This window comes from Frieseomelitta varia, unplaced genomic scaffold (assembly GCF_011392965.1).
Source record: "Frieseomelitta varia isolate USP_RPSP 00005682 unplaced genomic scaffold, Fvar_1.2 scaffold_443, whole genome shotgun sequence".
NCBI classification, from domain to species: Eukaryota; Metazoa; Arthropoda; class Insecta; order Hymenoptera; family Apidae; genus Frieseomelitta; species Frieseomelitta varia.
Window position 1 is genome coordinate 404,426 of NW_025110194.1, and position 15,821 is coordinate 420,246.

Below are 15,821 nucleotides of genomic sequence, written 5' to 3' on the forward strand. Positions count from 1 at the left end.
TTTGAAACCATCTCCGTGTCACGAAGATTACTATCACAGATCGAAACACGTCGACCGCTCAAATACGCATCTCTGCTCAAATATATATATATATATATATATATATATATATATATATATATATATATGTACATATATACATATGTACATATTTCTAGCATCATGCCATCGAAGCGAAATCCATCTCGCAGGAAATTTCTTTCCAGACCCGGTCAGCAGACCCGGGATCTTGCATCTTTCTCTCATGTGTGAGAACGCGGAGTTGGTGATCCGTCGACGGGGAACTCAGTAATGATAAAAATATCAGTGCCCTTCTGAGATCCTTCTCTTTGCTCGCGAGCCACGTCAGATATATCCGAGGAAATTACGTAATGCACAAGACTTGCAACCGCAACAAGACACGGTTGAATCGATCTTCGAGATGAAGTTTCATCGGTCGAGAAGTGGGTCACGATTCTCGCGTGTTTCGCAGCTGTAAATTTAATCGACAACCAGCGAAATTTCCCGTTTCCGATTTGTCTTGCCATCCACCGTTCGCGAAACTAATTCCTCAAGAAAAAAGAAAAGAAAAAAAGAAAAAAAGGAGAAAGATGAGATCACGCGGATCAGCGCTGGCGCACGTAGTTCCCTTTCGCCAAGTCGAACGCCGATTCGCGGCCGCCCGTGGATTCGCGTGGAATCTTGGCGAGTGTCGAGTTTCATCGCGGCCTTGCGTTTCTTCGCCACTCGAATCCTGTTCAATAGAGGATAGAAGAGAAGGAAGTAGGACAGGGGGCAGAGAGAGAGAAAGAGAGAGAAAAAGGTTGCTTCCCTCCCGGAGAGCGAGCGCACAAAGGAGCGGCGGACGCGTGGAAGAGTAGTTGAGATGCGGAGGGCAACTGTCCAGAGATACGAGATCCTCGACAATTTCAATTACTGTCTTTTGAGAGTACCTAGAGACAAAGAGCCGGGGCGATGCGAGAATCGCGTACATACGTGTACGTGCGAGAGGAGAACACACGAAGAGAGAAGAATCGTTCGTGTGTGTGTGTATGTGTTGTTCTCGATAAACAGAGAAGACAAGACGCCGCTAATTCAGACAGCAGCGCCGCCTGGTAACGATTATTACCGCCTTCCCCCTTTTATGGAAATCCGAGGCGAATCCCTTTTCCTTTATCGTTTTAATCGCCATTTTGTGCATGAAACAACGATCCCCTTATTATTCCAAGTGTTTTCGTTATTTACGCCGGGAAGCGAGTAACTGTGTTTCAATTAACAACAACAACAACAACAACGTGTCTCTTTCCTTTCTTTCGACCCTTCTTCCCGCCATTTTCTTTTCGCGTCTTCGCGACTTCGACTCGATTTATTCTCTTCGTTGTATCCTGTTGTTACATACGCGCACAAAATCGAACTGCGAGCAATCGCTTCTTCCCCACTTTCCGTCTTTCTCGTTGATCGCCGTCGTTTCTTATCGTCATCGTTGACTTTTGTGAGAACATTATGTTACAGGCAACGTCGTCGCCGCGATACCAGTCAAGACAGGCTTACAAGGACAAAAATACTCTGATTGAACGTTCACCGTGCGCGTCGACGTACGTTATTAGGGAATTCCGACTCGTGTTTCGAATCGCACGTGCGTTCACGCGTATTTACAAGTCTATCAAAATAGTAACAATCGTTTTCGCGATACGATACATCCGTGGTGAACAGATTAGATTAACACGTTCGCGACCGCTGATGTGAATTCACGTCGTTACGAGTACCGATCGTGATTGCTACTGATGTGATGTCATGTGTTTTTCAAATAAATATACGGTAACTAAATAGTGTATTATTTATCTAGAATTAAAGTATGTAAAATCGTACAACCCTAGAATATAATAACTTTGACAATAATTTATTCTTCTGCTCTTTCTTATTTGCGACTTTTAAACGAAAGGTTCTTCACTTCGAACAATAGATCGTTAGAAGATTAATATTTCAAAACATTAATTATATAAACAAACAGTCTATTATTACAAATAGTCTATTATTTATCTAGAATTAAAGTATGCAAAACCACATAACTCTAGAATATAATAACTTTCAAAATAATTTGTTCTTCTGCTCTGTTTTTATTTGCGATTTCTTCGCTTCGAACAACAGATCGTTAGAAGATTAATATTTCAAAACATTAATTATATAACGATAACAGATAGTCTATTATTTATCTAGAATTAAAGTAGGCAAAGCCAAGAAACCTAGAAACCTAGAATATAATAATTTTCAAAATAATTTGTTCTTCTGCTCTTTTTTTTATTTGCGACTTCTTTAACGAAAGGTTCTTCATTTCTTCACAACAGATTAGAAGATTAATATTTCAAAATATTAATTATATAACGATAACAAATAGTCTATTATTTATCTAGAATTAAAGTATGCAAAACCCCGGAACCCTAGAATATAATAACTTTCAAAATAATTTGTTCTTCTGCTCTTTTTCTATTTGCGATTTCTTTAACGAAAGGTTCTTCGCTTCGAACAACAGATCGTTAGAAGATTAATATTTCGAAACATTAATTATATAACGATAACAGATAGTCTATTATTTATCTAGAATTAAAGTAGGCAAAGCCAAGAAACCTAGAAACCTAGAATATAATAACTTTCAAAATAATTTGTTCTTCTGCTCTTTTTTTTATTTGCGACTTCTTTAACGAAAGGTTCTTCATTTCTTCACAACAGATTAGAAGATTAATATTTCAAAATATTAATTATATAACGATAACAAATAGTCTATTATTTATCTAGAATTAAAGTATGCAAAACCCCGGAACCCTAGAATATAATAACTTTCAAAATAATTTGTTCTTCTGCTCTTTTCTATTTGCGACTTCTTTAACGAAAGATTCTTCACTTTGAACAACAGATCGTTACAAGACTGATACTTCAAAACATCAATTTTCTAATTTCAGTCCCTGTTTCCACGTCGGAAATTTCCATCAATTTGGTTCGAGAGTTTCTTCATTAAAAAAGCGAAAGATTGGCTAGTCGCGAATGTGTTAAAGTCGCGTCTAATTAAACCGGAACAGGTGAACACGTCGGGTGCGCAGCGACGTTTCTTTTAGAGCGAAACGAGGTTGTCGGCGGGGGAAAAGGAAAACGAGATATCGATAACGAGACCAGACGTAAATGACGAATGTCTTTCTCCGCTCTCTGTACATCTATCCCTCGCTTTCTCTCTCTTTCTCTCTCTCTCTCTCTCTCTTTCTCTTCGTTTATCGTTACGTGTTGCACGCTCTCATTAATCTTGTAACAGTTTTGGTCGATGCTCGTTCGCCACGAGCGATCGATGACGCTGCATCTACCGAACCTCGCCGTTCGACAACGATTGTCTCTTAAAAGTTAAATACACTCGCCGTATACACGCGTATACGACTGATCTATTTCCGTCCCTTTTAATCAGCGACGATACTCCTCGGCGAGTCTCGAAGCCGGGGCGAGCGAATGTTTTCGAAGGAAATCGGAAGATTAATGGCCGCGGTGTTAACAATATCTAAAATTGGATTTCGTTTCGGCGCACCGTTCCACCGCGTCCGCAAGGGGGAAATTCCTTTGTTCGCCGTTCCGTTGATTGATCTTCGTGTCAATATCAGCGATGATTTTGCTACGAAAGCGACTGCATCGCGAGCGCACCGCGCGCAAACGTGCACACACGACCTGAATCGTTCGTTCCGACCAGGGACCGAAAAAGTTAGATAGATTCTGTTTGAAACGCGGATCGTGGAACCTTCTCTCTCTTCTCTTTCTTTTTTTTTTTTTTTTTTCGAAAAATGTTCTTACGCCACGAGTCCCGACGAGAACTCGTAAAGTAAGAGAATAAAAATTTTTCTGTCCGACGGGGCAGATAATTTGTTCGTCGCTGTTAAAAAATACTGTCAATATTTGTAGCAAATATTGATACTGAACATTCAGCGGGAGAGTGCTCGAATTTGTAAAAATGGAGGTTTAATTGAAACGAACGTGTTCTATAATAACGCGTTTCCGCGGTGCTTTTATCATACAGATTCTAAAATATCTGCTCTTTCTGCAAAAATTCCACGAGAAGAGAAATATACTTTAAATGTATATTTCATATTATTTTATATCGTTTAAATACACAAGCTCTCGACCAGGATTTCTTTTTCAAAGCGAAAAGAAACCCTGTCAATTTCGATCCCCGATTCTGATTGTTCGTTTTCAACGTTCGAACAACTGTTTCCCGAGAGAGAAAAGAAAAATGTTTCAAACAAAGTTAGCGTTGCAATTAGAGTATTACTACCGTAGACTTTCGTCTTACGTAGACGTTGGAGTCAAAATGAATGCATTCTTCAACCGTCTATTGTTGCGTTACGCTTAAAATTGAATTTCGTCCGTACTTTATACTTTCTAGTTTATTGTTCGATATAGCTCGAGTAAAAGAATACTTTGCGAGAGAAATATAACAACTCCGCTTTTTTTTTTTTCCAGCGTTTCTTCTTCTCCTTTCTTTTATTTCAGACCGGGTTTACGCAACGTTCGCCGCCACTCGATATTTCTTTTACGGTCGACGATAAAACGGGGCAGTAGAAAAACGTCGAATCGTTCGGTGACATAACGTTCCATAATATAACATTAACTATTTCTTCTCGCAGTTGTAACCTAGCAACATACCATCGTACTCTCCGAATGAAAAATACAAAAAGACGCCAATGAGGAAACGCATGCCTCGTGATACTTTTTTGACGACTGTCGCACGTTGTGTTACGCGGATTTATGGATTATCGTGCCAAACCGTGCGTCTTGCAATGATATACAAAATATATATACATACGCTCGTTAACCTCGATTAAATCACTTCCCCCCCCCTTCCCTGTCTTTTTACAAAAGTCTACATACTGGATATGTATCAAGCGATTTTGCTCCGTTAATGGGAGTATAACCCTGTTCGATATAGTACATACACGTTTGGTATATTCACAGAAGCACTTGAACACACCTCTCTATCGTAGAAAAGCTTCACGTCCTACGTGCGTCGTATAAAAACATTTTGAGATGCCTCGGTCGGCGGTGTAAAAAAACATTTTCGTCGCCAGCCTTCCGCCAACGATTCTCGAATATGTTATTTCGGGAATTTTCGCGAGAAAGAAACGTCTGACGTTTGCGGGCGAGAATTCACGCGACAATCGGTAGAAGGAAGAGAAACGACGGTTCACGGTCGGAAACCCATTACTCGTTCGATTTCCTCGTTTCGTGCTGGCGCGTGTTGCACGCGAGCAGCAACGACGGTACGACCATCGAGGCACCCGGTTGATCGAGTCTCCAACGTCTCTCCGCGAACGTCTCTCGGCGTGTAATCGCCGCCCGGAGGCTAACAAATGGTTAGTAGCTAGCACCTGGCCACGCACTGTTTAGTAATGTAGGCAGTGTACTGACCGAAGACCGAGTCGTTGTCGAGCAATGTGCGATTCAGCTCCGTCATCTCGGTGCCGTGCGACGTCACCGAAGGCGCCTCGTACCGCCTGGGCGGCTTCACCACGGGATTTATGGTCGTGATGAGGGACTTCTCCTGCTCGCCGAGGCCGTGGTGTTCCATCGAGGCGGCCTCTAAGCTCTTCTCGTCGTGCCTCGTACGCCGCCGTCGGCAATAGCACACGCAGAGGGACACGGTCACCGCCAGAAGCAGCAAAGCGGTCACCCCTAAACCTAGCGCCAGTGGCAAACTGATTATACTGTCCTTGCCGCTTAGAGCGTCACCGGCGATCGTCAGCGTCACGTTCTTCTCCGTGTTGCCGCCCGGACTTTTCGCCAGGCAAATGTAATCGCCCTTGTCCGAGAGCGTAACGTCCGGTATCGTGAGGTTCAGCCACTCGTGGCTCGATCTCAGCACGTAGCTCTCGCCGTTGTGACGTCTCGTGTGATTGCTCAGGGTCTTCGATCGATGCACCCACGACAACTGAAACGAGAAACCAACGTTTCATATCCTTTTCTGTGAGAGAGGTATGTAAGGATAACGAAGTATGACTGCACGTCGGTACTATGACGGTAGTGTTCTGTTCTCGTCGAGCCGTCGAGTCGTGCAAGCATGGCCGCGTGAGTTTTGTAGAGGTGACATGTAGGTGTGACATAAGCGAGGCGTACGATGTTATTTTTCTTTTAAAACTTGTGATCGTCGGAACTAAAGTTATGTATAGATGTCTTATAACCAGAGAATAAATTAATCGACATTTCCTTTCATAACGAGCGACCAAACCGTATACAGTAAATTCGTCGCTTTCTTTTCGAACTCGTCAGTATGATATCGCTGGATAGAAATGATTGAGAAGTAACAAATTTATTATTTGTTTCGTCTGAGTTATACTTAACACATTGTGCGAATTCGCGTCTTTATAGATAACGTTATATATAATTTATATTATATAATATTACATATAATGTATAATTATATATTATAATGTCGTATAATTTTTCAAGAAGTTGGGAAATTGTTTCCTAACATACCACACCAAGAAACGTTGCTAGAAGTATTTTCATTTTATTTAATAAAAATACCTAAAAGATGAAAGATGATTAATAATCTTAATAATACACTTGTTGAATGTTATACATTTTCTTGAACCCTTTCAATCATATATTAAATAATTCAAAAAATACGAGAGAATACAGGCTATATGTTTATCAGAGCATACCGTCCTCAATGTGTTAATATAAATATAAAATAAAGAATAGTTAAAATCTAAAATACATAATAAATAGATTCTTAAATACTGCTACAAAAAATATATATTTAAGAATATTTTAAGAATATTTTAAATATATATTTAAGAATATATATTTAGAATAAATATATAAAATATAAAAATATATATTTAAGAATATTTTAATAATATTTTAAATATATATTTAAGAATATATTTAAGAATATTTTATCAATGCGAATTAAACAAGTGCATATACGTATTGTACAAAGTTTCCCTGTTGCTCCAAAAATGTGTGGGCCCAGATTGAGCGCGGCGAGTGCGGTGCGCAATGTGTTAGAATGTTGCAATTTGGGACAAAAAGTTCTCGACGTGCGCGGCACGTCAATCCAGCGCAAGAGGTTAAACCAAGGGCAGACCGCGATAATTCGCAGAGTAACTTGCAAGCAATTTGCTGCACAATCGCGGCACGACGCGAAGGTTAGGTCGCGACGGTTGAAAAGATTGCATCCGCGCCGTTTAGACCCGCATTCAGGCAACCTGGCCCCATGGAAAAGGCCTCCAAACGACCTCTGACTCGACATTGTTTCCTGATTTCGCCTTTTGGATCCTTTTTTAATGTTTATCCGCCGTGAACGCGCGTTTCTGAATTGTAACCGCTCGAGTGAAACGATACGGGCGGCGAATATATTCGTTTCTGTACGTAGAGAGGCTGGCCACGTTAATTCTTTCGACACGTACATACATATAGGTTTTGTAGGATAAACTCGCCGAGGGGAAAAAAAGTTTCCTCTGATTCGACCAAAGGGAAATTTTACGCGGAGAATGATGCGCAGCGAAGTAAAACGACGGAAAGACAAAAAAAAGAGAGACGTCTTTTGAAACCACACGGTACAAAAGAAATGACGTAGCTAGGCTTCTGCGTTGACGTTTAACGAACGTCCTTTCGAATTTTCCGCGGCATGAAAAACTGAAAATTAAGGACATCCGTAGAATTTTATACGTACGTACGTTTTTACCGTCGTCTGAGCGAGTCACGACTCTACGAGTCAAACGCAACAAACAGACACAATGATCCTGGATTGGCGGAGTTAACCTCTTGCGCACGTCGAGAACTTTGCGTCCCCAAAATTGCAATATTTTCTTAGCTTTAAGTGTAACCCAGGCAAAACAAATGACAAGTCTATTACTTCTGAATAATTTCTAACCAGTAATATCGTACCGACGAGTTCAAAAGAAAAAGAAAACGGCGAGTTGTTGTATACGGTTCGGTCGCTCGTTATGGTCCGCGAACCAGTGTTGCCAGCGCGAGGGGTTAAAGCGTCCTACTTTGCAAAATGCTTCGTCCGTGCGCGTTTTCGTTGTTTTCAGACATATTACTTTAAAAAATAAATTATTATTTATTTTTATATAAATATATTATAAATTTATACATATAATATAAAATAAAATAAAATATAATATAATATAAAATTTATATATATATATTAAATTTTTATATTTATATAAATATATTTATTATATATATATTATATATATATTAAATTTTTATATATATAATTATTATATATATATATTAAATTTTTATATTTATTATATTTATATTTTTATATTTATATATATATTTATATTTTTATATTTATATATATATATATATTAAATTTACATTTATATATATATATATTAAATTTTTATATTATATATATATATATATATATATATTCACACTTATAATAAGTAATATTTTTATTTTTATATACTCTTTAAATAAAAATACTACTTATTATATACTCCGCGAGAAAAGTGAATGATGCGACGCGTTGTTACCTGCGGTCGTGGAATGCCAGCAGCCCTGCACCAGAAGGTGACGTTGCCCTTGCCAGCCTCGATCCTCACCGACGGCCCTATCGTGAAGATCTCCGGCCTGCAAGCGAACTCGTCGCTACCGATCTCGTCCCACATCTTGCCCGCGAGGATCGCCGGCTGCTGGCACGTGGTCGGCTTCGTGTACAGCTTTCGTTCGATGGTCCAGTCGCGGAATCGCTTCAGACGGCAGTTGCAATTCCACGGATTGTTGTGCAGCTCGAGGCTGCCGAGCTTGGGCAACGTCTCGAAGCTCTGCACCTTCAGCACGCTCAGGTTGTTCCCGTCCAACGTTAACAGCCGCAATCCCGGAAGGTTGCGGAACGTCTTCTCCTCGATCCGCTCCAGCTCGTTGTTGGACAGCATCACCTTCTGCAGGTAGACCAAATCGCGGAACAGACCGTTCTCAAGCACCTTCAGCTTGTTCTCGTTCAACAGCAACACCCTCAGCCGTTGCGTCTCCTCGAACGTGCCCGGGTACAACGTTCGTATGTTGTTCGCCGACAGGTCGATCTCGATCACGATCTTCAGCCCGTTGAACGCGTCCGTGTGTATCGATTCGATCTCGCATTTTCGCAGCACCAGCTTCTGCAGGTTGACCAGGTGGACACGGCTGAACGAGTCGTGCATCAGGTGCGTGATACGATTCCCCGTGAGGTCGAAGTTCTGGATCTCCGGCGACAGGCTGCTCGGTATCTGCGTGAGATTCTGCCTGATGCACTCGGCGGTCTTCTTGCCGGAGATCCATCGGCACTTGCACGACGACGAACACTGCGCCGTCCAATCCTCCTGGCTCCGGCACACCGCCACCACCAGCGTCGAGTAAAGCAACAGTTTCGCCGTTCTTAGCTCCATCCCGAGGATTTCTGTTAACAAGGGAAACACGACGGCGAAGATTAGAACACGTTCGAGTGCGTGCTTGTTTCTCGAGCTTGTTACTCGTTGCTCTACCGATGGGTTGAACGAGTACCGGGGAGAAAGGGTTGAATGCACGCGCAACTCGGGCGTGTATTTGCATCAGAGGGCAACTTCTTTCACCGAGAGGTTTGTATTAAACCTCCGAATTAGAATTTTGCAACGTCTGTTCGTTTAAACGTATGAATTGAATATCGATATTTGTTGAATTTTAAGATTTGAATTTAGCGGTATAAATGGATCTATGCGTGCGATGTGTTTAAAACAAAAGCCAAACCAGAGTCAAGCGTGACAGCGTCCAGTTGAGATTAATCAAAGATGAGATTTTATTTCTTTTATTATATTATATTTTATAGCAGATACTTAGTGTATATCATACGAAATATATATACTTTTATCAGTAACCATACTGGTGAATTCAATATTCGCACGTGCATTTTAACAATATTAATACTTTCTTGGCGGGATGTTTGAAATGATAGTAGCGTGTAAGAAATACGTATTATTTGTTAGAACTATCATTATGAAAATTTTCTAAATAATTGTGGAATTTCATTATTTTATTATTTCAATTATCCATCAATATTACCGATTCCAGACTTTTATTTTTCACGTTGAGTGTTTAATGATAGGGACACTCTTGTCAAAATTAATATTAGTTTCTGTTTGGACATAACTGTATAAATCTATTTATATTTTGTCATTTCAATTATCCATCAATATTACCGATTCCAGACCTTTTATTTTTCACGTTGAGTGTTTAAATGATAGGGTCACTCTTGTCAAAATTAATATTAGTTTCTGTTTGGACATAACTGTATAAATCTATTTATATTTTGTCATTTCAATTATCCATCAATATTACCGATTCCAGACCTTTTATTTTTCACGTTGAGTGTTTAAATGATAGGGACACTCTTGTCAAAATTAATATTAGTTTCTGATTTGGACATAACTGTACAAATCTATTTATATTTTGTCATTAAATCATAATTGTTAATTTGTTTATAATAATATTTTTATTAATCGATCAAAGTGTCCGCCGTTAATGATAATGTGCTAAAAGAGATAGAAGAGAGTAGCAGTATGAATTATCGCGTGCGAGGTAAGACGCAGCATAAACTACTGATTAAAAACTTAGCTTTTGACATTATCCTGTCTAGTTTGCTCTTGTGAAGGATTAAACGTACGCCACGAAGATACATAGAGATTGCTAAAAGCTTTCAGCGCTGTAACGCTTAATATACAGGCGCAATTTGCAGTGTCGGGACATTTATTTATTTTTACGTTAGATTAACAAAATGGCTTCCTTTTTAGATTAGCGAGGTTCCCGCCAACGAGCCAATGAAGTTATATTTTAAAAGCTCGGGTTGCATTCCGCGTGCTCTGCCGCTTATGCAGGTTTCTACTTTCAAATCCTCGACGACTCGACGAGATGTCGACAAATAGAATTGCATTTCGACTCGAGACTCGTTTCTCGACGAAGGATTAACTACAATGCTGGTAAGACGGTTATAGCAAAAAGATTCCAAGGAGAAACAAGGTAATTCATAATTTTTACATCTCGTAAAATAACTTTTCTATCTTGATTCGTCAAATTTTGGAATCATCTCACTCGAGCCTCTTCATTTTCGCGGCACAACTCCATTTATTCTCATTTCGAGATATTTAATGGTTTGCGTTTGAATTGATTTAAAAGCGTATGCAGACATATAAGCTTTGTTCTGTCATGAAAATTATGAAAACCTTCGTTAACATTTCGTTTACAGTATGGACTTATGTCACTTAAAAAAGAAAAAAAAAAAACACTCTTGCAACGACATTCTACAGTTCAACTTTTTTTTGAATTTCTGAGGACATTGTACACTATTCACTGTGATAATTATTAATTGGAAAAGAAGACATTTGTATTTGACTAAAACTGTTATGGTGTTAACTTATTTTTTCTCAAAATTGGATTTGAACACCACTTTCAAAAAAAAAGCGGCTCACTTAGTGATCAACTTGTTAATTAATTATTATTCCTCATCTGTTCATTTACTTATTATTACCACTAATTAATTAATTAATCATTATTATTTATCTACTCGTTGTTACTAATTTTCGAGTCATTTCTCCTATTAAAAAAATACATCTGGTGATACGCTGAAGTCCAAATGGAACACCAACGTACGTACAATAAATTCAGACAACGCATCACGCTCCCCATATACGGCCATATGTGTCAATTAGTAATTCTTGAGCGGCTCGTAACCCAGTCGGCGAACCCAATCCGCACTGTATTAGCAGCGGGATTTTAATTGAAAGCATTTTTAACTGGAAGGTTAACGCTTCCACTTCTGGGTAGTTGTCGGAGAGCTGATCAACAAGGAAAGGGGAGTGTAGGATACTCAACTTTCCCTGTTATCAAGGCAAGTCCGTGGAAAAACGTGACGTTTTCTGCGATACTTCCGAGTCGTCAGCACCATCCCCCGTGGCTACTCGTGCTCCTTCAGGAGGATAGATGGGAGGAGAATAGACATAGGAATGCAGAAGGGCGGAGGGGGAAAGACTGAAGAAGAAGCAGCAAGACAATACCAAAGAAAAAGCAATAGTAGAAGACAGTAGAAAGTTCTTTTTCTTATTTTTCACATTGTTGTACCTGTTACCTTTTCCTTTACTTTTAAATTTTACTTTTACTTTTACTTTTACTTATAGTTCGTACAAGTAGATGAGCAAAAGGCAAATTAGATCCATAAGACGTAGACACTAAGAATTAGTTATAACAGTTGAAAATAAAAAAAATGCAGACCAATTGTAAACCGGAAGCCATCCTAAGCCGCTTAGGCAAGGATTATATATAAATAAATAAATAATAATAATAATACTCGTGCTCCTTCGTCCCCTGTTTTGCTCCTTTTCTCTCCTTGCCCCTTATACAGGGCGCCAACGTTCTCGTTTCTGTTTCTTCTACTCGGTTGTGTTAATCTCGAAACTACAGAGTTGGAGAGGTGGAAATCTAAGTTAAAGGGTCAGGACAGTTTGAAATTTTCAAAAAAATTTTTTTTGTTTCGTTTTAAATAGCAGTTTGAAGTCTTAGAAATAAGATGCAAGAGGTCCTAGGTTTTAAAACGACTTATTTTGGGGTATAATAATAAATCCGCGGATACAGAATAATTGAATTTGCTGTTTACAACTTTAAGCAGTATTGTAAAGTGTAAATCGTGCGATTCAAATGTTACTTTTGGTGAATCGAATATCAGGCGACTTGGATTCAATTTAGTTGTGAATTGTATGAACTGTGAGCCGCGATGTATAAGTAAAAAAAGTAAGCAAAGGATACATATGAAAAATGACGTTCTGAAACTTTAAACGCGTTTCACTCGAAACTAGGTTTTTAGAAACGGTGTGCAAGATATCTCGGAATCTAAGCAACCGATTGCTTGGTACGTATCTTTAGTGTAACATTTACTAGGGATCGACGATCGAACATTTCCTAATTTTTAACAATTTCGAAAAATATAAACAAAAGAACGTAGAAATTTTTGGCACAAATTCGACACATCAAAAACAAATAGCTATTATTTTCATAATTTTCACAGAAATGAAAATGTTGGATCGTCAATCCCTAGAGAGAATATTATTTACTTTTGAACTTTTCGTTGCAGCTAATTCACCGATAGGCAATGTAAAAAAAAGCTACGTATGCCGTTAAAAAGTTAAATAAGAGCCCTCTTTCTTTTTCTTTTAATGTTGCTCTTTATAATTCATAATGTGTTAAAATACAGAAGCTCATGTCAATCAAATATGTACTTTTCTTTTACCAGCTGTCCAAGGTATTCGTAATGTTTAGGCTTCCCTCATCCTGCCTCCTTAATATTCGTTTACGCCGCGTAGGTCGCGTAGCTGAACTTAAATTAATACAACAGGACGCCGGCCGCACTTAATCTCTTTTGTTATCGTCCGGGAGTTGAAGGTTGTACATCAAATTACTCTCTCCACCGCGAGGCGAAAAGGGAGGGTTGATACTGGCGGGTACAACGCATTTCGTGGCTCCCAACGGGAATAGAAGGCGGAAGAAGATGTCGGGGAAACGACGGCGGCTGTCGTTCTTGCCATTTGAATTCATTCTAAAACTCCAGGTTGTGGAAAAGGCGGGAAGGAAGAAGCACGTATAAGGGCGAGTGATATTTCCCCTCTGGCGAGAGTGTTGACGATGAAAAGCGGCGCGAGGAGGGAAAAATGTAACCGCGCGTTACGGGGATGAATCGATTCGCTTTGTGAACGTCCTCGAACGACGGTTGCAACAACGTCGATTCTCGGCTCGTCGCGTTCACGCCGGTTCACGAGCAATTCGATTATCGTCTCGCTTCTATTTCCGCGACCGTGACGTGACCTCCAGCTGGACAAACGCACGTTTATTAAATAGCCGCCGTGCGGTTTCCGTCATCAAATATTTACAACGCGATCGCGTAATTGGACGATACGCCGCGTCAATCGGCCCACTCTCGATCCGATCGTTTCCGAGCGTGGAGGTTAGGTTCGACACGAGTTTCATTGTTTTCACGTAGAATTTTGGTTTGTTTCCCTTAGAAAAGGAAAGTTGCAAATTCTTCTCGTTAGAGAGATTCGATCAAGATTGAAATGATGAAAAGAATCGAAATCTGCATAACTTTTTGTCAGAATCAAATTTTGTAGTTATACAGGGTGATACACGTGCGATTTATGACGAAAAGAAGTATATGGTTCAATTAAAAAGAAAGGAAGATGATCTAGAAAATTTTGGAACCCACGAAAAAATTGATACACCATATTTTACCCCTCTTAAAACTATGCAACTTTTGTATTAAACAATTTTTCATTAGACACGTAACTTAAAAGTTATTTTAGGTGTGCAAGTTATGTGAATCAGCCTGTATATATGGCGGGTCGAAACAGTTTTTTGATAATATCTACGTGAAAACGAATGATACATGTATTAGCAAGATCTTTTTCCAGAAATAGATCACTATACGAGACAAAAATAATATGCATAATAGAAATTTCCAATAATGAGCTGTATTAATAATACAAGAAGTATAATAAAAATTCGAGAGTCAAAAAAATGATGTCGTTTGCAATTCTAATACTTAATTTGCGTTCAATGGTGAAGTGTTATTTAGGAAAATTACGAAATATTCTAAGTACTGAAATGCTATTGCGTCAACGTTAGAGAAAGACGCCGATCTTTAAACAATGAAAAACATTTTATATTCTGTTCGAGTGCATGGTAGAGTTGTAAGAAAGAAAAATTGTCTTATGTCAATACTTTCTTGATTTTTACATTCGAGTACTGTTCGTTCAATAATCGTTCAATATTTGACAAATGTTGAAAAATTGTTTTAATACGAACTCGAATTTTTATTATACAGAAAGATCTTTATTTTTATATTTTATATATTATATTTTATATTTAATATTATATTTTATATATTATATTTTATATTAGTTTTGTATGTAGTAAACTATTCGCGAGAACAGATTAATGTTGCAAAAAAACCAAGCGTTTCCTTTTTCATCCACTATAAACGAAATCAACTATATCTTGATTTCTCGAATTCGAAAAACGATTCAATCGCAATCTGTATTGCAAGGTACAAAAAATTTTTCTTATCAACGCTTTGTCGACTTCGATACCAGTCTCACAATCCCTGTCGCGCAGCTCGTACAGCTTTCACGAACGTTTCATCGTCTAATTTTTTCCTTTTTTTCTTTTTTTTTTTTTTAATCCACAGGATATCCTGTATAACTGTAAAAGGACGATGTTTTTTCATTACATGCCGAGCGATGCACGGCATCAAACCGTGGATTATCTTTTCGCTGTCGGCGTGGAGATCCGTTTGCGTCAACCGTTTCAGAGCGTAGCACTATTTTTTCAATTACCAACCCGATTATTATACACAGCATCCGTTCGCTGTCAATTGAGACGGCTTTTTTATCGTGTTTTCATAATCGAGACTGGCTGACAGCTTATACCGGGCATAATAAATTATGCGATTCGAAGATTAGCCGAATCGGCGTTGCGCAACGTTCGCAATAACTCACGTTCCATCAATCAAATTTTAGTGCAATTGTACCCGGTGCATACAACGTTATTAAGAAAATTTGACGAGACGATGTCTGATGTCGATCATTTCGATTCTTTTTATCGTTTTCGTAAATTTAAATTGTGTTAATAATAATAATAATTGTAATAATATTAATAATAATTAAATTGTATCAATAATGATAATAATAATTATTATTGTAATAATAATAATAATTAGATACGTAATTAATAGTAATTTTCACAGCTTTAGAGATGATGATACCTTTTGTACTCCAAACTATCTTTCAATCATACTTTTT

The 15,821-nt window shown here is 38.6% G+C and overlaps 1 protein-coding gene across 2 annotated transcripts in view; it reads right to left on the reverse strand.

Annotated features, from left to right (window-relative positions):
- The window catches only part of LOC122532248, a 132,039-nt gene that overhangs the window by 4,925 nt on the left and 111,293 nt on the right, over window positions 1-15,821 (reverse strand). For both annotated transcript variants that reach the window (XM_043660850.1, XM_043660851.1), the window contains 2 exons: window positions 8,505-9,406; window positions 5,416-5,935 (listed from right to left, as the gene is read on the reverse strand). In XM_043660850.1, coding sequence (XP_043516785.1) covers window positions 5,416-5,935; window positions 8,505-9,406 — 1,422 coding nt within the window. The remainder of the gene's footprint in view (window positions 1-5,415; window positions 5,936-8,504; window positions 9,407-15,821) is intronic.